At 41.3% G+C, this 26,008-nt stretch overlaps 3 protein-coding genes across 3 annotated transcripts in view; 1 reads left to right on the top strand and 2 right to left on the bottom strand.

Annotated features, from left to right (window-relative positions):
- Positions 1-10,844, top strand: part of spock2 (SPARC (osteonectin), cwcv and kazal like domains proteoglycan 2) — a 36,024-nt gene extending 25,180 nt beyond the window's left edge. The window contains exons 3-10 of the mRNA XM_063491856.1: positions 4,682-4,796; positions 5,175-5,280; positions 6,284-6,392; positions 6,520-6,654; positions 7,383-7,601; positions 8,047-8,109; positions 8,810-8,941; positions 9,536-10,844. Of these exons, the coding sequence (XP_063347926.1) occupies positions 4,682-4,796; positions 5,175-5,280; positions 6,284-6,392; positions 6,520-6,654; positions 7,383-7,601; positions 8,047-8,109; positions 8,810-8,941; positions 9,536-9,675 (1,019 nt within the window). The 3' untranslated portion in view covers positions 9,676-10,844. The remainder of the gene's footprint in view (positions 1-4,681; positions 4,797-5,174; positions 5,281-6,283; positions 6,393-6,519; positions 6,655-7,382; positions 7,602-8,046; positions 8,110-8,809; positions 8,942-9,535) is intronic.
- A 4,415-nt stretch (positions 10,845-15,259) lies between these two features.
- tysnd1 (trypsin like peroxisomal matrix peptidase 1) lies at positions 15,260-18,066 on the bottom strand. The gene is made up of 4 exons (XM_063491641.1): positions 16,800-18,066; positions 16,133-16,263; positions 15,825-16,010; positions 15,260-15,644 (listed from the first exon to the last, which is right to left on the bottom strand). The coding sequence occupies exons 1-4, from the start codon at positions 17,870-17,872 to the stop codon at positions 15,442-15,444; spliced, it is 1,593 nt and encodes a 530-aa protein (XP_063347711.1). The 5' UTR covers positions 17,873-18,066; the 3' UTR covers positions 15,260-15,441.
- A 1,280-nt stretch (positions 18,067-19,346) lies between these two features.
- Positions 19,347-25,189, bottom strand: sar1ab (secretion associated, Ras related GTPase 1Ab). Its single transcript, XM_063491416.1, has 7 exons — positions 24,754-25,189; positions 23,750-23,820; positions 22,442-22,561; positions 22,292-22,357; positions 22,074-22,177; positions 21,841-21,972; positions 19,347-20,398 (listed from the first exon to the last, which is right to left on the bottom strand). Exons 2-7 carry the CDS (start codon positions 23,805-23,807, stop codon positions 20,282-20,284), a joined length of 597 nt encoding a protein of 198 aa, XP_063347486.1. The 5' UTR covers positions 23,808-23,820; positions 24,754-25,189; the 3' UTR covers positions 19,347-20,281.
- Positions 25,190-26,008: the final 819 nt, after the last annotated feature.

Here is a 26,008-nt window from a genome sequence, read left to right as displayed (position 1 = left end):
ACGGTAACTGTAACGGAATACAGTTACTCATATTTTGTATTCTAAATACGTAACGGCGGTACATGTATTCCGTTACTCCCCAACACTGACTATACATGGGGAACACAAGAGAGGCAGGGAAAACTGGAAGAACTCAACAGTAACTGGAACAAAAACACAAAGCTGAAAACACAATAACGAACTAAGAAACAAACTGACTATAACCAGGAATCAACAGAACTCTGAAGTCCAACACACAAAAGGCTGGGTGAAAGACTCAGAACTGAAACAAATAGTTAAACCCAATCTTAATATCATCAGATGGCTCAGTTGATACCTTTTCTCCATTTTGCTGTTGGCCCTACAAGCCACTTTGCAACCTGACACAACCGCTGCATCTGCTCTGCCTGCTCTGTCATGTGCTGTGGGTCTTGCAGCTGCTCTAGCAAAACTAATCTATACATTTGTTTGACTAATGTTGGCCTTAGTGAAGTATATATATTTGTGAGTAGGATCTGCAGTACATGTGTTGCAAAAAGAATGAGTATTTGTCATTAATTTCCTTGTTTTGCTGTTTCCATTGTCTAAAGCTGCACTGCAGTGATCTCGCTTTGTTGCTGTAAAAACAGGTCCAGGAAATCTACAGTTGATTTGTGCAGCCCCACAAATGACTAAATTGGCATACTTAAAGACATTAAATTGTGGTAGACAAACTGTTGTAATGTAAGGTTGTAAGAGTAATCAAGCACACACACCCTAACAATTAAGTGCATGTGTAGAGCACTGATGTTTTTATGTATACCTTTAAGTGTACACTGGATTTACATATGCTGATCTAAGATAGAGAGGCCAATAAATGGTAAATGGACATTTTCTGGATATATTAAAGGCAAACAGCATGGTGAATTTTGCTGAACCCACACTTTACGAGGACTGTTCCTCTAGAGCAGGGATTCAAATATAAGGCACGGGGGCCTAAATCAGCCCAGCAAAGTCTCCACTGGATGGCTTTGAAAAATAAAGGCCACGATATACCTGCTGTAATGGTCGCTTCACTCACACCCACAACAATGTTTCACAGAAACTTGAATTCATACCCACTGTTACGGCACAGGAAGCCATTGCAGTATTGTCTTGAAGGATCGGTGTCGCCACTCAGATAACATCGCTGCTAAAGTACTGCTATAGGAGGAGAAGAAGTCAAAACTAGAAGCCAGACGTCTACTTTGTCAAAATCGGCGCACAACACAAGCGATGCATCAAGCATAAAAAAAGCATAAGAAGGAGGGCACACATTTAGGGTTTTTCAATTATAATACGTTTTGTAGCTTTTCCTGCTAATAAAACCTCATCCATGGCCATTCATGCAACACCAAAGTAAATAAGTCTTTCCGGCCCACTTATGATCAAAGTGAGCTGTATGTGGCTCACCATGTATATGACATCGCTGCTCTAGAGGGTATTAATAAATGTAAGGGATAATCTGTTTAAAACAAGATAAAGACAATGGATAGACCATTTTGTTTTTGTTGGGAAAATCTTGCCCTTTGCAAATATCTCCACTGCTATCTCCACTGCTATTACCTTGTTTTTACTTTACAACAACCAGCGCTTCTGGGACTTTGCCCAGCTCTTTGCACACAGTGCACACATCATGTACTGTATGCACACTACTCCAACTCTAAACCTCCGAAAACAGAAAAACACCCAATTAAGTTCCCTGGGGAATTTCCCTTTGTCCTTCTCACCATCACCTCTTCCTGAGCATCCTATTTAGGCCCGCCTGGGGTTCCTTCTATCCAGTAATTTCAAACTATATAAGGCTGTAAAGGAAACAGCCTGTTATTCCAACTCTGGAGGGGGGTCAACCTTGCCTCGTACTTGTAACAAATTGTGTTTTTGCTCCTGAGTCTCTTCTATTTAACATTTTCTAAGGACATTCAGTAAATCTCCACTGTAATCTGAATTGCAGTCCTTTCACTGCTCTTTCTTCCTTATACAGTGTGTGAGTATGTAATGTTTTTTACACATTACACCCTGGATTTGCATATATCATTCCCAGGTAGACAGGACAATAAATTGTAAATGGACACTTCCTGGTGTTATGTCAAAGGCAGACCGCATGAAAATGGGTGAATGTGCTGAGTCCACTCTCTATGAGGACTATTGATAGATGTTGTGAGATCCAACCTGTTTAAAACAAGGTAGAGGCAAAAGAGAGACCCTTTTGTCCACTTTGCCTTGCACGTGAAACAAATTATGTTTTTGCTCCTGAGGCTCTTTTATTTAACATTTTCTGAGGAAATGTAATAATTTAATTTAATAAATCTCCACTGTAATCTAAATTGTAGTAATTTCACTACTATTTCTTCCTTATAGATCTGGTGAATGTGTAAAGTGTTTTAGATGGTATAAAGCTGCCACTAATCAGCATTTTTAAATGGAACAGAAATATGATCATCTACTAAATGTATAATTAAAGCCAGTAGCTTATCTTAGCACAAAAGCTGGAATTAACACAGTGTATCTTAACTTTTTCTTTTATAAAAAATAAAAATATATGTAATGTAATGTTGCCAAGTTGCCTGCAGTTATAGCATCATATTTAGCAGCAGTAATTTACTCATCTTGATCCAGGCTGGACTATTTTTGCACGAAGTGCAGGCACACCTGAGGACACTCCTACCTAGAAAACAACATAGCACCAATGACATTAGAGACTGGGTGTGTAAATACTAGATAAAAGAGCTGATGATGAGGATGTGGCCTGAGCGCTGCTTCCGTTATCCCCAATCTGCAGGGATAAACCTCATGCAAATCTCGATTGGATTAGACTGAAGCACGGGGAGCCTAATTAGGAGAGGTTTACTGCTGCAGGCATTAGTTTAAAACCATAGGAGAGACTTTCTAAAAGTAAAAAGAATTACAGTAGGTGGGTGCAGTGGGGAATAGATGGAAAAATAGTGGAATGCGAGGTGGAAAATAATAAGCAAAACAGGTAGGCCAAGAGTGAGGGCGCACAGCGAGGATGTCTGATGTGAGGAGAAGACAAAGGAATGTGAAAAGATGGAAGAAAGGTGGCTTGATAAACATGATTGCACAACAGGGGGTTTGAGACACGGAGAGGGAGAGAGTTCTTAGAAACACCAGATTGAGCTGCAAATCACAGTCAACCCAGAAATGATTCCCAGACCACGGAGAGCCTGTTGCTATGGAAACGTCATCATCGCAGGCACTGCTTTAATCCGTGGAAGCCTGTTAAGTTAACATGAGGCTCAGGCAGCCACCTTATGCTTCTGTACTCACAACACAACGCCGTGCCAGCATTGTAGCCACTCGCTACAGACGAGAGTTATTTACAAATGTTTTTGCTATTAGAAAAATCAGGATCATCTTATTTGTATTTATGCTTTTCCTTCTCTCTTTCCTTTGCTTTCTTTGGTTCAATGGATTGCAAAACATATAGCCTTTTGCGTACGTGGCCCTTTACCTACTACACTTAATCGCCTTCTCCTTCATGTCAGAGAGAGGGTCCCCAAAGGGTGGAATTGGCTGATGCACCGTGATTCTGCTGATGCGCTGGTGTGAATTGGACAGGGCGGGTGGTGAAACATCAAACCTGCGAGGAAAAGAAAGGCGGGTGGCAGCAAAAGAGGACAGAGTCGAGTAAGAAAAGCTGGGAGACGTCTGTGATATTGTGTACTGAGATAGTGTACACAATCAATGCCAACTGGGATAAGGAGCAACCAGAGAATAAGGCTGCACTGCTGACAGTTTAAATGGATGAGGAGTCTGCATCTGGGCATTAATGCCTCCAAGCCTTCTCCCCAGCAGCAGAGCAGTCAGTCAGTCAGTTATACAACCAGCTCAGCCATAGCAGGATTTGGGGGGGGGGTGTATTGTTTTGGATTTGCTACTCAAATCAGATCTCTGTCAGTTCGCTTCAATAATCCTGTGATGTAGGCAGAATTAATGTATTCTGCGAACAGAAAGGACAAGAGAGGAGATCCTAAGCCTGCCTGCTAACTGCCATAAAACAGGATACAGTAAGGATTCAAGGCGAACCTCAGTCCTACATATGAAGTCTGTGATAGCAGTGTGAAAATAAACTCTATTCCTGTGTAGCTGTGCTGATGGATAGTGCAGGTGAATATAGGCTGAAGTAGTCAAAGAGAATAGAGGGTGACATCCAGGTCAGGCTCCAGGAGGCCTGCTAGGAAGAGACAGATATGACATATGAGCATGTGTGAGGTGCTGCTAGCAGAGAGTTTGATGGATGTGGCAACCTGAGGTAGACATCCTGGCTTTAGCCCAGATTGCAGGAATTATTTAAGTGTAGTAGAAAATGTAAATATGTAAGTAGAAAAAGTCTGCAAGTTATTCAACACTTTTTTTTTTTTTTTAATATCAGCTGAGGAGCTAAATTGGATCAACACAAGCACAAGTGCTTAAAAGCAAACTAAAGAAGCTCTTGTAATTTTATGTTCAAGAATAAGATTTTTCCTCCCAATAAATAAAAGTGCCTCAGAGTGCATATTTAAAATAGTGCAACACCAGCACAGCTCGAGTCATTTAGACTGACTCTCGGGTTATGCTGAGCAAGTAGGGGGCAGAAAAATATAGAAACGGGGGAAAGAGAGGGAGGAAAAGTGAAGCAGTGTGGAAGCTAAAGTACATGTCTCATTTTCTTTTTTCTCCCCAGATGTAGACACCACCAAGGACCCTTGTCAAAAGGTTAAGTGCAGCCGACACAAGGTGTGTATCGCCCAGGGCTACCAGAGAGCTGTGTGCGTCAACCGCAAGAAACTTGAACACAGGTGAGTGTGTGTAGCCCCTGGGCAAGAATTGACTAATTCCCAAAACACAAAAATAGTCAAAAAAAATAAAAATCTTCTTTACGCATACTAGCATGAGGTCAACTCAACCAAGCACACACTCCATAGTTTGCTGCAAACTGAAGTGTTTATCCCTGTCGGCCACACTCGTAGTATTAAAGCTTGTTTGTGCACCAGTGTAAGTACGACTGCCTGCTGTTTAATGATAAGCTAATGCATTCGGACAACACAGAGGAGGCCTGTTAGCTTTGCGCTTGTGTTTTGGTGCTGCTGTGTGTGTACTCTGAATTAACGCAGCAGTTGCTGTCTAAGCTGGACTTATCCAGGCTGACATGGTTGTGTTGTCCCCTTGTCCTGCAGGCTGAAGCAGCCCGCTCTCAGGTCTCCTGATGGAAACTGTCACCCCTGTCCCATCTCCTCCACTGGGCCTGTGTGTGGATCTGATGGACACAACTATGCCTCAAAGGTACACCTCCACCCCCCACTTTAATTAACCTGTTAATGTCTAAACAATTAAATAATTGCCAGAAATTTAACATTTTTTGAAAATGGAGTGTTTACTAAACTGCCTGACAAATTAAAAACATAAAATAATAATTAAAAATAGTTTTAATTTGCATCATATTTGCTGTGTCTGGCTTTTATTCTGGGTTTTTTGGGAGGGGAAAAATCACACCGATGATGTGGAATACTCCAAAACTGACAAAACCTAACCATATTGTACATATCGAATATGATTAATGAGTGGTTAGATGGTTAAAAAGTGAGATTTATGGTTGAATTTTATACATATAGCAAAGCAACAGTACAAAGTTGACTGCACTGAGCACCACTTTAATTTTTCCATGTGGTTTTACGTATATTAGCAGTGCTGTGACTGTGATGTGCACTTGAGCTCCTCTAATGTGGCTCGTTCCCCTCGGTGAACATTATTACATGCTGATTCAACACATAAATTCCGCTACTATATGCTCTGTTGCTAAATAGCCTTGACAACTCTTGCAAATTTAGGTCATACGGATGTACACATACTTTTACACACATCTTGAAATCCGTGGTACATGCTGTACGTGCTCTGCGTCGTTTGGTAAGAACCGACACACACCTTTGCACATTCAGAGCTAAGCAGTGTGAGGAGAATCTCAAGGGACACAAAGCTGAGACAAAGAGCCGTAATGTATGGCCTCAGAGGAACCAATTGGTGGCTTGCGGTGACAGAATCCCATGTGTTTATTGATTAATGCTTTGTCTTTTGAATCACTATTTCTGACCTTGTGTGCAAGTAAAGGTTGGGAAGCGCATTCAAGACCAGGACTCTGATTTTGAATTAAGGCTTACAGTCGGTCACCTCATGAATATTTGATCTGCGTTGCGGCAATAACTCATTTCACTTCACCTTTGTGTCCCCTTGTCGATGTCATCGGTGTGTGTGCACACGCGTATGTTTAATGACTGTATGTGTGTTGCAGTGCAAGCTGGAGCAGCAGGCGTGTCTTACGGGGAAGGATCTTACCCTGAAGTGTTCTGGTCTCTGTCCTTGTCCAACTACTGCTCCTACAACCAAGGAGAGTAAACATGGTGAGAGCAACATACATGACATACAACTCATGTTTTGTTTTATTCTCACACATCTACTCAAGCATAACAGCCATCATAACTGCATAAATAGGTGCAACAAATATTTTTCTCTCCTGTACTTACACAGAGGGCTGCACCGGGCAGGATCTGGCTGATCTCGGGGAGCGTCTGAGGGACTGGTTCCAGCTACTGCAGAGTAATGCCAAGCAGAACAACAACAGCAAGCCCGGGGCCAAAGCCACTGCAGTCAGCACCACATCAGGTTAGCGCTACTACTTAATAAACTCATTGCATGAAGAGGGCATTTCAATGCTTTAGATGCAGGGTAGCGTACTATAAAATATCTAAGAAAGCCATTAAATCTATTTTTCATGTCTCATTTAAGACAAAGTTTGTTTCTGCTGCTGACAGTCGGCACTGTAGCTCTTGGCTGTTTAACACTGTACATCTCTGGATCTCTAAATTCACAAAAAATAATTGATGCCTCATAAAGAAATAAACTGGATGCCTTCCACAAGCTATTTTCTGGTTCAAGGATTTGTAATCAGTAATCGTATCAGCCAATCACTATAATTAAAATAGTAAAAAGAAGTACAGCAGGAAAATCAAATTCTAATAAATGTGGTTTTACAATCCTGTTGGTGCCACTTCCAACCATTTGCCTGAAACTATATTGGATGGATGCTGCATCACATACGGGAGGATGTTTATGCTTCAGGGTACAAGAAGTTGCAAGCATCAACTGGCGTTGTAAAGCCAGGAGAACAATACGTTATAATGCCATTTTCATATGCAAAACTTTTTCTTTCTTTTTTTAACGTTGAAACTGGCAGCACTGGAAGAGCGCAGCATTAGGAGGATGATAAATGCAGTTGATTTGCATTGGAAACAGGAGATGTTTCTGAGCATGCTGGCGTGATTTTTTCCGTTTGTGCAGCTGTCCCCCTGAAAAAAGTCTATGTTTGTTTGTCTGCCTCTGTGTGTTGGCAGTGCTGGACAGGAGCCTGGTGGCCAGCTGTAAGGACTCCATAGGCTGGATGTTCTCCAAGCTGGACACCAATAGCGACCTGTACCTGGATCAGGCCGAGCTGGCTGCCATCAACCTAGACAAGTATGAGGTCTGCATTCGGCCCTTCTTCAACTCCTGCGATTCCTACAGGGACGGCAAGGTCTCCACTGCCGAATGGTGCCTCTGCTTCTGGAGAGAGAGTGAGTGTTCGGGGGATTATGTGAGGTCTGCAGGCTTGTGGCTTCGCACTCACTTGTCTGTATGCTGACATTTTCCCTTCTGGCACATGCAATCAAACTTCAAGGCGCTCGCCTGCCCTCGAGGTGTGGCTGCGTCTGTGTTGTGCGCTGGCCCATCAGTGTTTGTCTTCCTCCTCATCCTTCAGTCCCCCTATGGGCCGAAACGGTCACCGCAAGGCACTAAAAACATTTCTGCTGCTTGTTGACAGCCTGATTCTCCCACAGCTCTCGGAGATTGAGCGTGTCAGCCAAGCAGCTGAGCAGAAACTAGGTCCCAGGATTGTACAGTTATTTATTTGGGAAGAAAGGGTCCTAAAATACATGGATTATAGTTGCAGCTCTCTAAGATTTTTGTTATTTTCTCTCTTCTGTGACTAATTGTGCCTTTATTTCCACTTCTTTTAAGAACCCCCCTGCCTTGCTGAACTCGAGAGGATCCAAGTATTAGACGGCGGGAAGAGGAAGTTTGGTAGGTGCAGGGGGTTAGTCCCTGATCCTTTCTGTGGATTATAGCATGATACGGGCATCTTTGTGTTTGTCTTACGCGTGCATGTTAAGAAGTAAAGAGGAGCAGTGTGTGATTATGTGTGAGTGTGCATGTGCGCACTGCAGATTTTGATTTTGGCTTGCTGACTGGGCTCTGAGTCAAGACTCTCCAAGGACACAGAACGGTGAGCAGGGGGCAGTCTGCCAGCCTGACGCGCTGACGTTCCCCCGAAAGACTGGATGGACAGTTCAGCCATCCCTAATTATTATTTTTCATTACATTTACAAATGTATCAAAACACAATTAAGCGACACAACAGATCCGCCCATCTCTGAAGTTTACAACCAGGCTAATTTTTGCCTCACCGATAAACACAGCTACACTTAAGTGTGATCACAGGCTGCTTTTTATACGTCCTCCCTTATAACATCATGATAGCCAGCCACCCCCACATCACCTCAGTAAGCTGCAGCATGCTGACTTCCTCTGGGTATTCCTCCATGAACATATTGTTTTCATGGAATATAGAATTAGCCTCCACATATGCTGCATGCATTATATTGTCACTTGGGCTCAGCGCCATGTGTGATGAGCCGCACTGAGAAATTGTGCGAGATTGAAGGCGAGGCCGCTTTACCTTACTCGGCTCTTATTTATTTATGTGTGTGCGTGTAAATGGCAGGTCGATTCATTCCTAGCTGTGACGAAGACGGCTTCTACAGGAAGCAGCAGTGTGACAGGGGGGAGTGTTGGTGTGTCAACCAAAACGGAGGAGAAGTGGCCGGATCGAGGATTCGTGGCAAGCCAGATTGCGGTGAGTGTCAAAAGGTTTCAGATGCCGATAAAAAACAGATTTTTTTGAACTTGAAAGCTGAATGCAGTTAGAGGACCAAAATTCAAAAAATCCACTGCAGATCAGCGCAATTCTGCACGTGTCCCCGCTGCATGCATTCTGCACAAGGCTTTCTTTATGTTAAAGGGACGAGGCCCACTGCAGCATAACTCGCAGTAGGGACCAAGTGCCACATTCATGTGTCCGGAGTCATTTGCATTCTAAAGCGCCGCTTGTCGCTGTGAGAAAAGTCTTTCAAGATAAATGAGGACTGGTTGGACTGAACCTGTGCCTGATAAGAATAGGTCCCTTGGCAAGGTTTAGAAATAGCTATTAAAATCCAGACAAAGTCAAACACATGCCCCCCTCCCCCTATTTTTTTGCCATTGCAGTCAGTGTTTTTAAATTGATTTTAGCATTTCTCACTGGCACAGAAAGGACTCCATCAAAGCTGAGAGGAAGGCATGCTGAACAGAATATATTGCAATGTGCAAGATGGCCACAGCGGATAATTCGATTTCTTTGCATCCCCCCCCCCTCCCATGCCCCGTGTGTTTTCTCTCCGTCTTCCCGCAGATTACGAAATGGCATATTCAGGTGATTTTGGAAGTGGGGTTGGATGGGAAGACGAGGAGGAGAAAGAAGCCGAGGAGACTGCAGAGGAGGCTGAAGAAGAGGAGGTGGGAGAGGTGGATGACGGGGGATATATCTGGTAAACGGGCCAACCAATCTCTAAAGGAGCATCTCAGTGGTCCCAAACTTACACACACACACTTATACACACAAATCCTGCAAAGAGATGGACGGGATCAAGCGCTCACACTCAGAACAACACTGGATTATAAAAAAAAGCAAAGGGGGGGAAAGTGGCACAGGTTGGGAGGGTGAAGATACAGATGCTATGGAAGTAATTCTTGTTACAGGATGATAAAGAGCAAGGGAGGGGTGGGGGGGATCACAGTTAAGAAATTATGGGTCTGGTGTCATGAATTTTGTCCTTCATACTTGTGAATCTTTGTTCTCTTCTGTTGTCTGTCCTTTAAACTATCTTTGAGCAGTTTTTAGCTGATGCATAATGGAGACTTTAAGAAGCTGCAGGTGCTTTGCATTAAAAAGAATAAAATAAACAAAGCGAGATCGGGTGCACTTCAGTAGTCCAAATTGGCCTCTTTCATCGATCATGTTTGCAGATTAACAACATTTAGATAACCAGTTTTGCTTTAACCTCCTAGGACCTGGCGTCCACATATGTGGACATCACATTTTAGACCCTAATTATTTAGACCAAAATACTCAATTTTGCTCTACAAGGGCCTGATATCCACTTATGAGGACATTATACTGCTACTGTTCTATTGAAATTTTATATTAATATCCTCATATGTGGCTCTCATTTTTCTTAGAAACAAAAATTAGGTAAAAAAAAAAAATCTGGCAATTCTTTGTTTTTACATTAATCGGGTCCCAATCAGCCCAAATATCAAAGAGAAATTAAAAATGCATGCCGTGGAAGAGTTCGGGTCTTAGGAGGTTAAGGCAGAAATCTGGCAAAAAAAAAAAAGAAAAGAAAAGAGAAAAAGCCACATTAGAATATTGAAAAGCACCTTTTGACCATTTTCATCTCTTATGCTTCAGCTCTTATGTGACAGTAGTGCTCTGTCTCATTCATGACTTAAGAAAAGGTTTCTCATGCGTCACTCTTTAGCTTGTATATATTGTGTGTATCAGAAGGCAGAATGTCACCTATTAGTCCTGTAATCAATGCCTTGAAAGACTAGCAGAACATGCTGCTTAGTTGACAAGTGTACATCGTATCATAGTGTGGATTGGTTATTGTGTTTAATAAAAAAATGGAATAAAATAAACGTATCTATGTGGCTCCAGTGGCCACCGTACAACTGAGTGTGTTCTCTTTTCTTTTCATGTCTAAACTGGAGCCAAAGCACCTTGTTCCCCGGCTGCACAAGGGGAGCCCAGCTCTCTATTTGCTGAAAATGACATAACATGCATTAGGGTTGACCTGAACACAATAGGAGTGTTAATGTGGGTTACCAGGAGATTGAACTTTGGAGCTTAGCACCACTGGAACCCTTGAAACCAGCCACATAGCTCGTTTTATTTAGCGTTTTAATATCAACTCATTAACAGAGAACAGAGGGTCTTTAAATTCAGTGTACTCACCGGTAAGCAAATATTGGGCTATCCTATAGACATACACATATACTAAATATCTATAGCACTGTGCAAAAGTCTTGAACCGCTCTTCATTCCTTTAATTTCCTAAGAAGCTGGGAACAGGGAAATAGAGTGTATAAGGTATAAGAGGAGTTTGTACAATTTTAATGAGCTTGAAAGTGAATAATTACTATGACCACCTTTATTCTTCAACACAGCCTAAACTCTCTTGGGCAAACTTTCGTCTTGTCATTTCTTTTACGTAGTCTTCAGGAATAGTTCTCCAGGCTTCTTGAAGGATATTCAAAGCTCTTCTTTGGTTGTTGGCTGCTGTCAAGAAAGGTGTGATTGAAAGAGAGCCCCCCAGCTTACATCTCATTACATCTGAGAAAGGGTACAAGGTCTTAAGATCCAGCATTTTATGTTTTAGGAGATACAAAATGCTATGACAGTTTATCTGTATTTGCTTTTGCTAATAGTAAATCTTCTTTATTCTTAATGAATACAATCAAAAATATACATCTAATTAAGATGATGAATGTCTGTTCTAATGTCTGGATTTTGTGTGTGTAGACAGCTGTAACCTTGATAGATTAGTGTCTGTGTGTGTCTACAGGAATGTGAAAAGAAATGTGTCTCCAGCCCATCATTATACATGATTCTGAATAAGAGAAATGGTATGACAGTACAATTTTATGTATGTTTGTCACACTTAAATGTTTCAGATCAAATCAATTTAAGTATTAGACAAAGACAAGGCAAGTAAATGCAGTTTCTAAATGAAAAATCAAACCTACAGGTTTAAAGTGTATATTTAAAATGTGACAAACAATATAAAAAAGGGGAAATTGGGACAGGGAATCATATTTCATATGCGAGTTTGCTGATAGTTAATCAGGTATAAGTTTAATTGATGTAACAAGTGAGAAAATATAGTAATAATTCTAGTGGCAGACCGCTCACTGAGAGCTTGTGTGGAGATGCCCTTGGAGGCTCTGTGTGTGTGAGAGAGAGAGAGAGGAGGAGGGGAGGTGGGGAGTGAGTGCAACACTGAGGAGCCACTCATCTAAAAGAATGTCTGACTTTAACATGTCTGATTCAATAAAAGACATTATACTGAGTGTGTTAACAAGGTACCAGTTTTTGCTTATGCTTAAATTATTCATAGGTTAGCATTAAGTAGCTTGACAAAAAACATTCTTCTGAAAATATTCAGGTACAAGGACTGGATTGAGGATTGACAATGATGGGAGGGAAGAAAAAAAAAAAACAGCCAGTGTCCAAAGAAAGACCTTCAGAAAGCCTGGAGAACTATTGACTGAGACCACTAAATACAATGAAATAACACTACAGATATATTTTGAAATGACATGTCAGCTGGGAAAGCCGACTTTCTGATGCATAGCTTTGACATTTGTTCCTTTTTTCCTGGAACATTGAAAAGCAGCACTAAAGTCTGTCATTTTCTGCTGTTTATCTCTAAATCTGCTCTTTGAACAATACAACAAAATAACAAAAAATAACATGCTGGTTTAGAAAGTTGATTGTATTTCTGAGCAGCTCGTTAGTGTGAAAAAAATGGCAAGTAAGCACAACATAAGTACAGCCGATGGGCTGATGGGTATGATTAATTAGGCAAACGGTTAGTCATAAACCAGAGTTTTGGACAAAGGGAAATTTTGATTGAGACACTAAAAGAACAAGTCAAATTTGATAAATGTAAGGGATCCTTTACAAAAAAAAGTCCTACAGCACTCTTACAATAAGTGTTTGTGTTTGTAAAAGAACATCTCATTTTTGGCCAGGATATCAGCGAGTCAATCTGGCAGACAGAAAGGTGCTTACATGCATGACTGACGTCCAGACGATGAAGCTTACTCAGCAAAGTCACCTTGCATGGGTTCATGATTTTGCCAGAATTCTCTGATAAACAAATTTACCTAAGACTGTGTTGGATGAACTGCTTTTATTTTTTGTTTTACTTTTTTTGTTGTTGTTGTTTCATAATACTGACCTACATGTGTGCACCAATACCCATATAACATCGATACGTTGAAACTGTTAGATACTACATTACTCAAAAAAATTGCTGGGACACATTGAAAACACATCAGATCCCAATGGGAAAACAATGCTGGATACCTATACTGATGTGGACTGGGTAATGTGTTAGGGGAAAAAAGGATGTCACATCTTTTGATGGAAATTAAAGTTAGCAAACTATACAGGGCTGAATTCAAAGAAATCCTTAAAATCAAATGGAAAAAATGATTAAATTTGATTGGAGCAACTCAAAATGGTAATCAGTAGTTTCTATGGCCCCCACGTGCTTGTATGAATACCTGACATTGTTGGGGCATGCTCCTAATGAGAAGACAGATAGTGTCCTGGGGAATCTCTTCCCAAATGTGGGCCAGGCCATCACTGAGGTCCTGGACAGTCTTGAGTCTCCACAACTTCTCCAGATCCTTTCACATAGTCGCATGTGCTCAGGGTGAACCTGCTTTTAACTGTGAAAAGCACAGGGTGCCAGTGGTGGACCTGCCAATTTTGGTATTCTACGTCAAATGTCAATCGGGCGGAAGTGAGCGCAGGGTCCGCTAAAGGATGTCAGGCCCTCGGGCCACCCTCAGTCTGTTCCTGATTGTTTGGTTAGAGACATTCACACCAGTGACCTGCTGGAGTTCAGGCCCTTCAACAGGGCCTTGTCAGGCTCTCTGCCCATCTCCTGGAATCTCCTGCATGCTCGAGAGGACTGTGCTGGGAGACACAGCAAACCTGGTATCCTGGAAGACTTGAACTACCTGTGCAATGTCTGTAGAATCCAGGTATCACCTCATGCTACTAGAGGCTCTGACCCTGGCTAAATGCAAAACTAGTGAGAAAGGTTGTCTCAATGTTGCTTCTCTTCTGTACCTGTTGTTAATTTCATTACCACCCAAGCAGCTGAAACTGATTAACAACCCTCTGCTACTTAACTGACCAGATCAAGATCCCAGAAGTTTAACTGACTTGATGCTATACTCTTAATTAAACGTGCTCCTTTGAGTTTTTCCAGTAGCGTGTAAACTGGTCAGAATATAACTACTACATCTTCTAAAATAAAAATTCCCCTCTAGCAAAGTTGGTTACTGGTGCACAGACAGGCTAGCCATATTTGTGATTACAGATAGCAAATTAAAATCTATATATTTTCCTTATTTTAATGAGCAGTGCAGCATGGACGAACACTGCACCTATAATAAGATGCTATAAAAATAAATAAATAAATAAAATAAAAAAAACTATTTGAAACATATGCGTCTCTGTGCCAAATGCTCCTTAAGGATTCAATGTTCTTGTCAGCTCATTTCTACCCCTACTGCACCTCATTCTGCAGTGAAGTGTGGCTTGTAGCTATGGGAGACCAGCAGAAATGAGATACAGACACAAGTCTGCATATCAGCACTTCTAACAGCACAATGCCTTTAGAAAACTCTCTCCTCAGCCTCCTCGGGACACTGCTGAAAACTCTCCACTGTGAACTATTCAGCCTGGGAACAGTGAAATAGAAACCTTTCAGCATGTTAGAGCGTATGCACATCCTCAGGAGTTCAGGCCCAGAAAGCTCGTCTTAGCATAGTAAAAACTGACAGCAACCAATCCTCTGAAATGTCATTTCTCAGTTTCACATTTCTGTGATAATGGAAATCAGAACCAGTAGCGTCCCGGTGGGTGAAACCTCAAATGTGTTCACTGTGAGTGGGTACATCTGCCAACAGATGTCTGAATACCTGAAACCAACAGCAGTCCTCTGGCTACCCAAAGGGACCAATCATTTTCAGCAGCCTGTCAGCTTATTATGCTGAATATTCCTCTCCGCCTGGTAAAAAACAAACAAACTGTATGCACCAGACGCAGGTGTAAATCCTAACACATGCTCTGAGAAATGTGTCTTTGATGCTGTAACTGTAACATAAATAAGGATCAAAAGTTGGATGATTCGCTTTTTTTATCCCAGCAGTTTATGTAATCTTTTTTTTTTGTTATTTTATAAATGGATAAATGTATTTTATAACCTTGAGAATCCAACAGCACACCAAGAAAACACTTTAAAACAATTTAATTTAATTATAGTGCAATTAAACAGGTATAAATGTACGTAAAGTCCCTGTAAACATTAGTACCCTTATAAAGATTTTATAGTTAACCACATGACTCTGAGATGACAATTAAGCAGTAATTATTCCTTCAGTTGCAAATGTCTCATCTAATTCATTCTGATTTGTCATCTCTACCACGTGTCAGCGTAGTGCAGGGGTCCTCGATTACAGTTTGCTCTGAGCACCTTGTAGTCTCCACACCCTCCTGATTTCTTTTTCTGCGCTGTCCAGCTCCCTGAATACATTAACATCCTTTGTCTGCTCAAAGTGCTGCAACAATCTCTGGAAAACAGTCACTGGGACGCTGAAGTTCAGGTGTGGGTAAGTCACTTTAGTGGCCATGTCTCGAGTGTTGCTGGAAACGATCCCTGCAACACAACAAAGAAACATTTTTTGTGAATTTAAAACCGCAAATACAGCAGTGCTGACTGAACCACTGATATAAGCCCAGCTGACTTTTCCCTGCACAGAGACGTTTTCTGTGGTTATCATGTGCCCCCCTCTGTTCAAAAGGTGCACATGGCTTTCTTCCTGCAGGACATCCTTACCCAGCAGCTCTCCTGAGCATCTCTGCACCACAGCACCCCCGCTGGTCCCTGCTTGTACTGCACATGTGGTCTGGAGCATGACAGGCTGGGAATTCCAGCTAATGGCTTTGGACAGGACACCGCAGGTCAGGGACGGACCGCAGCTCCGACCCAGCCCACCATATCCGACGACAACTACAGATTCACCTGAAGTTAGAAAAGGCCATTACAGCTTTTAAGCGTAAAGAAGCAGGAACTCTCTTCTGGAACTGCTTATAAAAAAATAAAAATAATTCTACTGTTTCTGCTGCACAAGAGTGAAATCAAACCTGGAATGAAACTCTGACACATCCGTGAGACCACAGCTTCTGGGACAGCATCTCTGAGCTGCACCAAAGCGAGGTCATAGGGTGAAGATGCTTTAGTGGAAAAAAGGACATCACCCACTGAATCATGAACTCTGAGAAAAGAAAATCACCAAAAAAGTGAGGATTATTAGTCTTACACATTCTGTGATCACAAAACATACTTCCAAAATGTGGTGAAGTTGCTAAATAAACAGGAAAAGACCATAATCCCATATGGTGTAGATCCATACAGAAAGCAAGGGTGAATTTCACTTTGTCTTTGATACAGCAAGTCCGTGTCAGCTTATAGGACTGTCCATACATTCAGAAGTTTATTACTGCCTATAAATTGCACTCATTTTTTTCCAGGCTGGAATAATAGTACAGAATACATCTTTAGTGGCATTAAAAATCAAGAATTTGATGCACAAGTTTGAATATATTTTTGATTTTCTCTCATCCAAACCAGGTCAATCTGCAGGCAAGTTCCTAGTACTTGTTTATGCTTGTTTTTTTTTCTACCCAAAACTGTGTTAGGTTTGAAAAGAAGACTAAGATTAGCGGATTAACACATTTTAGTGTTTAATAAGGTTTGAATTAATTTCTGCTTCAATTAGGAGGGGGTTTAAGATAGTAAATGTGCCATCACCTGTCCCTGTGGTGGAACTTCAAGCGGACTTTAGACTTCCTGTTGACAACATGCCTGCACGTCACAACCAGTCGAGAGCCGACAACAACCCCTGAACCCCAGAACTGCCCGCTGTCCACAAAGCAAACAGTGGGGTATTTAACAGCTTTTGACTCGTGAGCGGCGGTGGACATCTGGATGTCCGACTCTCCTGGATGAAGCCAAACATTTCTGAGGGGATCCTGGACACTCAGGCAGCTGATGAGATTCCTGAAGACCAACTGGGCAGAGCAGACCAGAGTGAGGCCAATCCACTCATTGGCCTTCCAGCCAAATGGAGACACGATCAGCCCGATGAGATGCACGCTGCCTGCACCTTTCATCACAAACAACCCTCCACCTTCTGTGCCTGGCAGGCAGCGGGCGTCTGTGAGGATGACAGCGTTATCTTCTCCAGCGAGGTTACTGATGATACCTCTGCTGAGGGTGCTGATGAAGAGATCCAAGCAGAGGGAGCCAAAAGGTGAGCCGCAGGCAACAACAGGGCAGCCCTTCTGGAGAGGTGCACTGCTCTGCCAGGGGATGGTGCCTGAATCCTGGCTGCTGTCTAGCACCACACCTGCCCTGAGTACAGCAAACCAGCTGAGGAAGTGGAAATCTCTGAGCAGCTCCTCATCCTCCTCATCACAATGGAAACGCCACTGGTCGGCCTCCTGGAAAACTGCCTGGAAAGCGTGTTTAAACTCCACGCAGTTCACCAGCATCAGCAGCTCGGCTGCAGCCTCCCTCTGCCCTGCTGCTGTTTTGCTTCTGGAGGGTCTGATTGTTGCTCTCTCTGCGCTCTGCTTGGTGTCAGTTGGAAAGCTGACGCGGATTTGAAGTTTGGCACTGAAGCTGTGAGGTGGCAAGAAGTCGTGGTCCCAGTAGAGGGGGTCTCCGTCGATGATAAAACGTGAAAACGGGAGTCCGGTGCATATGATGATTCCTGTGCGAGGATGGACAACAACTCCGCTGCAGCTCACCGGTTTCTTTGCCGAAGACGCCTCTGACACCTTCACAACACAGCAGCGCCTCTCCACGTCCTTTAACTCCATGCTCCAGCAAAGCAAATCAACAAATGTTTTAACGGCGTTTAAAACACTCGGAAACGCAGAAAAAGCAGCTCATTAAAAATGTGTACATGCCAGGAGTGAGAAGAAACCTTCAGATAAGTCACTGTGACCTCAAGTTTAAACTATTTATCGCAAATATTTCCCACAGTATCGTCTAACTTCTTCGCCCTGTTCGTAACTTCCTGGTTCTGCTCCCTTCCTGCACCTGATTGGTCTGAAAGCAAACACCTTCTAGCCAATGGTAAACAAGGAAACTAGAGGGAGTTCATATATCCCGATTAGAAGTTTATTTACGTTTTACGATGTTTTATGTGTGTTTTTATGTCTAATATCTTTGCTGATATCAGCATATAGGCTTAAGTCAACTGCATTTACTATGGAGCTTTATATAAAATAAATAAAAAACCTGTTTTGCCTGTTTATGACTCTGTGTTCTACTGTGTAATCAATCCTGTCCTTTTTGGCTCACTTAAAGTATCCTTTCTATTTTGCTATTTTTCATGCAATTTCTGTTGTCCTCTTTGCCAGATCACACTTGGAAAAGACATAAAGACATTTTTAATCGTACTGACCTGATTTGTTCTGTTTTTTGTTTTTTGACTGTGTGTGTGTGTGTGTGTGTGTGTGTGTGTATGTGTGTGTGTGTGTGTGTGTGTGTGCAGACGATCATCAGAGTCCCTAACTGAGCCTAGCATGGCCCTCAGTTAAATACCTGTTACAGGAACAAAAGGCAGTACACAGCTGCTTTCACACCTTTGCCCCCCACCCCCCCCCCCACCCCACCCCCCTGAAAAAAAAGAAAGTTTCACACTCCCTTGCTACCTCTACAGTGGAGAAAGAGACAAAAGACCCCCGCCCACCCCACTCTGGGTCCTTTGTGAGTGAATGCTTCCCTCCAACTTCCTGAGATACCATCTGTTAAAAGTATGAGTGTGAGAGACATGCTAAAACCCAGTTGCACAAAGGCATTATATAATAAAATAATGTGAATAATACATAAATAAAAGAAATTCTTTCACAATATCACAATATTTTAGATTTTTAACTGTATTTTTATAGGTTTTACAGCTGTCCCCACTAATAAAGACCTCTTTATTACCAAAGTAATAGAAAAACAATTAAATAACAGAAACCTTGAAGTTCCACCACAGGAACCTTCCATAATTATACAGTATTAATTGTGTAGTTAAACTTCTTTACACTGACAGAAAGGAGCTTTTCACTGGTCCAGCCCACTAAAGCTCAATAAGTTTGACCTTCCTGTTCTAGGAGGAGTAGTGAGTCTTGTGAATGTAAATGGATAAATAGATAGATGGATGTTCCTTTGGTGGATGAACCAAAAATGAATTAAAATCTCTTAAACAAGGTTTAAAGAGTTACCAAACATATTTATTTTGCTAAAATATTGCACAACACACCCAACAAGAATACGACATCTTTTTTGTATGAGATATATCAAGTATTATGAATGCGAAGTAACAGGCAGGCCAGTTTTTATTTCAAAATATAAATACACTCTTATAAATAAAATATTTTATAATGTTTTAAGATAATTTTATCCAAAAATACTGTATAAACTTTTTTTTGCTAAGCACCACCCAAGTACTCTCATAAATCACTGTGTACTGTTAGCAGCAACCAATCACAAAGTACTCAAGTCTTTTCAGTGCAGTCACCTATCGGTGTGTTTGGCTGGCGTAGATATCTAGTAGAGGCAAAAAGTCAGTCAGTGCACTTGTGGTAACATTAATGTTAGTGGCCGTGTTTGTAAACCTAAATGTAAACCTTAAAATAAACATACTATCACAAGAACTGTCAGCATCCTCCGAGGTAGGCTTCCAAATTTACTTTAACAATTACAGCAACACATTTTTGCAGCACTTTCTAGGGAAAAAAAAGTTGTTTTTGAAAACGATCAATTGAAAGAAAGAAAAAATAAAACTGAATAAATATTGTACATACGTGCCAACAAAAATGTTTCATCCTCAATCAAAGAAGAGCTGCTCTAAGCACACAGTGTTAACTACACTGACCTTCGCTGTAAGCCAACACCAGCAGCCAAAAATAAACCCAGTTCTGAAACAAGTTCACAGCCATGGCATGTCCTATACGGCAGAAACAATTCCCTACAGGCTTTAGGTAAAGGTAGAAGAACCACAGCATGGAGCTTTTCTCCACACTCAGTCTGAATAATACAAGCCAATGATTCATAACTTATCTTTGACTTGCTGCGGTACGACTGAGATAAAATACAGGATTCTTCAAACAGATGAATAATGCTGGGCTTTTAAATACAAAACATATTTTGTACTAGCATATAATAAAATCTCTCTCTACTGCAGGTAGTTTTGTGTGGAACAAATCTGGTTAAGGCTATTAAAAGAATGTCAATCAATCGATGTACTGGGCAAGCCAGCGAAAACCGTCTCCATATCCCTGTCGCTTCAGCACACTGCACATGAACACCTCCATTGGCCTCAAATTCAGCTCCTTCAGCGGCACTTTGCCCTGAAAAGAAACAAAAATGAACAGCTTTAAATCTACAACTCCATCCAGCAACCTTGCCCATGAACACTGAACACATACAACGCACATCTTAAACTTTAACCGTCCTTTAAGCTCTATTAGAAAAGGTTTTCCCTGACCCGTCAGCATGGATCAATAAACCCACGCTTAGGTCTTGAACCAGAAATGATCTCTCAGATTTATACAAAAATTTAAGTGCAGTAAAATATATTTGTGGGGCAGCGGTTTCCTTAAGTCTTTTCTTCTTTAGGTCGATTTGGCATTGTTGCACAGACAACTAAACAGAATGCACACTACCAAGCCACTTTGTTAGGTATCCCTGAACTGCTCAGTAATCCAAATATATATATATTTACAATGTGATCGCCACTCAGTGATAACACTGAGCCTGAGCAGGTCTTCACCAGATTTTATATTGTTGGCTGGCTGACTGCTAAGTCCACCCAGCTGCGATCTGGCTCCTGAAAAGTAAATGGGTAGCCACTGTGACCACAGTATACCCACAGTCACAGTGAGTTCAGTGTGCTCAAGTGGCTTCCACAGTCACCAGATCTCAATCCAGTAGAGCACTTTTTGGGATGCAGTGGAACGGGACATTCACATCATGAATGTGCACCTGACAAATCTGTAGCAACTGTGTGATGCTATCACATCAATATGGACCAAAATCTCAGAGGAATTTGTCCAGCACCATGATAAATTTATGCCATGAAGAATTTAAGCAGATCTGAAAGCAAAAGCAAGACCAACCCAGTACCCAGGAAGTGTATCGGTACTATTTATTGAAGTCTTAAAAGCCTAGTAAGAAGACTGTCTCTAAGTACTGTTGCTATGATTGTTTTAGTCTTTCCAACACAGTAACGTGTACAAACAGTAAGAAATTGATATAGGCATTGTGACATTGCCTTTTATTTTCTATTAAGTGCTGTTTTGAAGCCTTGAGTTTGACAATCTGGCTGCCACATCTTGATTTATTTATTTTTTTAAACTGGATGTAACAAGCAAAAGTTAGATTTGACTGCGAAACACTAGGCTGGTACTAGAGCGTAGCCAGCTTTATCTTGTATTTTATTCCAAAAGGGACCGTACTTTACAAAAGAACGTCATGTTCTATTCAGTTATGAAATGGGAACTCAGACTGTAAAGACACCAGGAAAGTATTTAGTGAGGTCAAAGATCAAGTGAGCAGCACTTTCTCATAGATGTCTATACAATCTGACTGCTTTTTCCCACCAGAGGTGTCGTCTTCTGCTGGCCATTAAAAAGAATGCAGATTTGAAGTACTTTGAACAGGTTTCACTTTTCCAGAGGCTACGTTAACCTTTTAAATACATTTTATGGTTAAGAAAATTTTAACACCATATGACTCTAATGCTCCTGCCAGACATCACATCATCATTTAATCCCACATTTCTTGTACAAACCTTTCCAGTTGTATGCCCCTGAAGACCAAGTACTGCCCTGAGTGCATCCTCACTGATGGCCTCTGGACGGTCTATCTTATTGCCCAGGATTAGAACGGGGATGTTTGCAATGGTTTCATCTGTTAACAAGGCCTACACAAAAGAAGTGTCATATCAGACATATCATACAGATCATTCCTATCAGTGGCAGCTATGGGCAGCTGTCTGTGTTGACATCAGTACAATTAACTTACGTCCAGTTCAACTTTTGCTTCTGCTAGTCGCATATGGTCAGCACAATCCACCATGTACACGATACCGTTTATGGCTGGGAAGTAGTTCTTCCAGATCCTTCGTGCTGTAAAGACACACATTTTCAGTATTTTTATGCAACACCTCAACAAATACATCAATAATATTTTAGAAAGCTCAAAAATAAGATTGAGAATCACTTTTTTTTTTTTACTCCCACCTTGCGTATGACCTCCAAGGTCAAATGTCGTAAAAGTCATTCCAGCTATTGTCAGCTCCTCAGATGCTGGGGAAGAGGGGTTTGATTTTAGGATAAGCAGTGAAGCAAGACACACATGGCTAATTCCTGATGTGACAAGTAAAAATGTACTTGGGTATAGCGTCGGCATGTGCTGTCCCAGCCTGTCATCCCTGAGCATCTGCAGGAGCGTTGTTTTTCCAGCATTGTCTAGTCCAAGAAAAACCATCTTCCCAGTCTTCTTGTACAACCCTGATAGCAGAAAGAAGTCAAATTGATGTGTTTAAAAGAAGTCTTGGGCAGGAGAACTGGGAGCCAGAATAGTCATAGAAATATCTGTAAGACATATATTTATATGAGAACTGGTTGGTATATGTTTTATAGAAATAGAGCGAATGCCAAAAACAAAGTGAAAATCTGGATATTTTTAGTATTCAGGCTGGAATTTACTTCTAACTGTCTAGTTACTACCTCCAAGTTACCATCTTGTAAAACAACACTAAAACAACAATATCAGTGTCAAGCTGTTTTGTCCTTTTTCTTTTGGTTTGATTCAGGTATTGTTTAGTATTTCGTCCTTGTGTCCTTGACCTGCGAAAACTGGAGGCATAGAAAATTGCATTGTTTTTTCCCACACTAAGTTTTTGCTGAGATCTGATATTCTGGAACACAGGACCAGATTTATATTCTCTCAAGGATATTTGAGGGTGCGTGTGTGGGACCAAACTAGTTTACATGGACTTCAGACTGGACTTGGAGACTTGGTATTTAGCTGCTTCTCTCTGGGTTTCCTGTGGTGGGGGCACAGGAGGACTGGGTCCTTGTTGTTACAGGGTCTTCATATTATGGTTTCCATTGCCAGCTATATGCAGATACTGGACTCCACTAGGGCTGCCCTTTCTTATCAGGTATGTTAATGATTTTTATGGACTTATTTTTATGGGATATCTAGCCAAGGGGTGGAGGGTGGAGGGTTTGATGGTCTCAGGATCTCATCTGAACATCGAGCCATGACCTCCACCTTACTTTGAAGCGGTTTGCAGATGAGTGTGAAGCAGCTGGGACGACACTCAGCTCGAGACTCAGCAGAAATCGGCTTCCTCCAAAAGGTGTCTCAGAGTAGAGCTGCTACACCGCCATATTGAAAAAAGACAGTTGGGGTGGTTCGGAAATCTGACCAGAATGTCTCCCAGGTGCGTCCTAGGTGAGGTGTTCAGGGTATGTTCTATGAGGAAACCCAGGGGCAGACCCAGGTTACGCTAAAGAGATTATATCTCTTGTCTGGCTACAGGCCACCTTGGAGTCCTTTCAGGAAAAGCAGGAGGAGGTGGCAAGAGAGAGGGAGGTCTCTACTTAGCCTACCACACCCACAATTCAGACTCAGATAAATGGCAAATATTGGATGATAATGGATGAAAATGTGGATATTTATTTTAATACCTAATAGTTGCAAGACACTGCTGAAGCCCCTGTAGATCCAATCAAATAGAAAAGACATTTCTGATGGCTTCCTGAAAGACAGAAAGCTGAAGTTAATTATGACACATTAAGGACAGTGATGTACATAAGATACCAGTCATAAAGTCTGTAAATGAAAGCATGATTAAAAAAAAAGAACCTTTAAAAAAAAAAAACTACTGCAAAAAGCCATCATCTAGCACTGAAGCTCATTGTTAACCATTATTCCTGACCCTGCGTGGATTACTCTGCTGGTATGTGTAAGCTCCGTGTAATCACAGGAGTTTTAAAGCTTGAAAGGAAAGGAGCTAAGCAAGGCAACAAACAGCCTTCAGTGATTTTTCAGACGCTGGTTTGATCTGAGAGCTGTCTCACTCACTCACAGTGATCTTCCCCTGACTATTTTTGTGAGGGTTGCGACAAGGACACTTGATCTTGGTAGTCTCCCCCTGCCTTCGCTCAATGACACACAAACACCTGTCACTGGGTGAACTTAAAGTGAATAGTGAGGCCTGTGGGCTCTGAGAAATTACCCAATTGTTAATGCCTTTATTATACAATGTTTTCATAGGGTCACTTAAATATCAGCGTGGCACTTAACTGCTTCATCTGTGGATTTAAAGCTGTAGCACTGTAGGCACTGCTCATAAACTTTGGTTTGCCGTTTTAGTGATGAAATGACCAAATCAGCACTCCAAAACAAGTAAACACGGCTAAAAGCAGAAATCACGACTAGCTCACTACTCTTTATAAACGCTCGTTCTAGTGAAATCACTACTACTGTCTAGCTTATCACGTGCAGCTCCGCGGTACCAACGTCAGCTTTAATAAACAACGGTAAATTTAATAAACACGAGCGCGCGGAGGGGTCCACAGTGACCAGTCCTCGAACTTTATGATGTCGGCAAATGGTTTCAACAAGCAGACTTGAATGGAAAAGTTTAAACTCCAACAAAGCCAACTTAATACATCATTTGCGGCGTTACCTTGGTCAGCAGTGTTAGTGAACTGAACTCGTCCGTTGTTGGTTTTTTTTACTTCTCAAAGCCTCTAACTTTGACAGTTAACCGGAAGTACGTCACCGGGATGGCTACTAACACACCAAGGTAAGAAGTGCGCATGCTGGGTTTTTTGTTTGTTAGTTTTTAATAACAATAAAAAAAAATTTAAAAAGTACACTTCAAACGGTCCTGAAAACATTAATTTAAAATATGTTTTAAGAACTTAGAACTTAATTTGCTTTTTAACACTGCTGACTGTAGTTTACGGGGGTGTGTGAAAAAAAAGATACTGGTCATACCACTCTTTCCACATTTTCGGTGTAACTTTCCGACATACATAGTATCAACGTAATTAAATGTTAATAATTAATTCTATTTTTAAAAAATGAAATTACCCAGACATTATACAGTTTTCCTACTAGGAACAGAAAAATAAAGGAGACACAATCGCCTCTTAGTATAACTTTGGGCTACAAAAACTGGGCCTCGGGATCTAAATTTAATATATAGAACCAGCTTATTATTTTATGTCCTCTGTAATGGACATTTGTTTTTGATCTATATCTTTTTACTTATTTGAGCTACCCTACTAAGTCCCGATGTGCTAAATAGAGGGCTTTCCATTGATATCTCATGTGTTTGAGTGGCCTCTTTTAACGCTAAAGAGGAAGGAAATTACAAAAATGTTCAATGGGAAGATTCATTTTTCCTCGGTTCTCAGAGGATATGTATATCTAGTAGTTGAAGCAAAAAATGAAGGCGATGAGGGCTGTGATCACTAGGTGGCAGCATTACAACCATGAGAGTTTAGTCTGCTCTGAACTAGTTCTCAAACTTTTTCTTGCCAAATAACACTTTTTAAAATCACTAATAATTTTTTTTTAAATGAAAGAAATTAAAGTAATCAAAGATAAGTCCAGTTCCAAAGTATCAGCAAACGTCATTTCCCTTAAAACTAATATATTGATTCAACTTAGTTACCCTTTTTTTTAAACTTACTGGCTATTTTGTTCAGTACATGTACAGTGGCTTGCAAAAGTATTCGGCCCCCTTGAACTTCCCCACATTTTGTCACATTACAGCCACAAACATGAATCAATTTTATTGGAATTCCACGTGAAAGACCAATACAAAGTGGTGTACACGTGAGAAGTGGAACGAAAATCACACGATTCCAAACAACATATTTTTACAAATAAATAACTGAAAAGTGGGGTGTGCGTAATTATTCAGCCCCCTG

This window comes from Pelmatolapia mariae, linkage group LG13 (genome assembly GCF_036321145.2).
Source record: "Pelmatolapia mariae isolate MD_Pm_ZW linkage group LG13, Pm_UMD_F_2, whole genome shotgun sequence".
Lineage (NCBI taxonomy): Eukaryota > Metazoa > Chordata > Actinopteri > Cichliformes > Cichlidae > Pelmatolapia > Pelmatolapia mariae.
This window is presented reverse-complemented; position numbering and strand designations above follow the sequence as displayed.

What these genes read in the sequence shown, in the direction of transcription:
- sar1ab (XM_063491416.1), bottom strand. Translation starts at nt 23,807, where the DNA reads ATGTCTTTTCTATTTGATTGGATCTACAGGGGCTTCAGCAGTGTCTTG. An exon ending in CATGCCGACGCTATACCCAA is followed by an intron (nt 22,358 to 22,441) that starts GTACATTTTTAC and finishes CCTCTTCCCCAG; the next exon opens with CATCTGAGGAGCTGACAATA. An exon ending in AAGCAAAAGTTGAACTGGAC is followed by an intron (nt 21,973 to 22,073) that starts GTAAGTTAATTG and finishes TCTTTTGTGTAG; the next exon opens with GCCTTGTTAACAGATGAAAC.
- tysnd1 (XM_063491641.1), bottom strand. Translation starts at nt 17,872, where the DNA reads ATGGAGTTAAAGGACGTGGAGAGGCGCTGCTGTGTTGTGAAGGTGTCA. An exon ending in AAGTTCCACCACAGGGACAG is followed by an intron (nt 16,264 to 16,799) that starts GTGATGGCACAT and finishes TTCTTTTCTCAG; the next exon opens with AGTTCATGATTCAGTGGGTG. An exon ending in ATGCTCAGGAGAGCTGCTGG is followed by an intron (nt 15,645 to 15,824) that starts GTAAGGATGTCC and finishes GTTGTGTTGCAG; the next exon opens with GGATCGTTTCCAGCAACACT.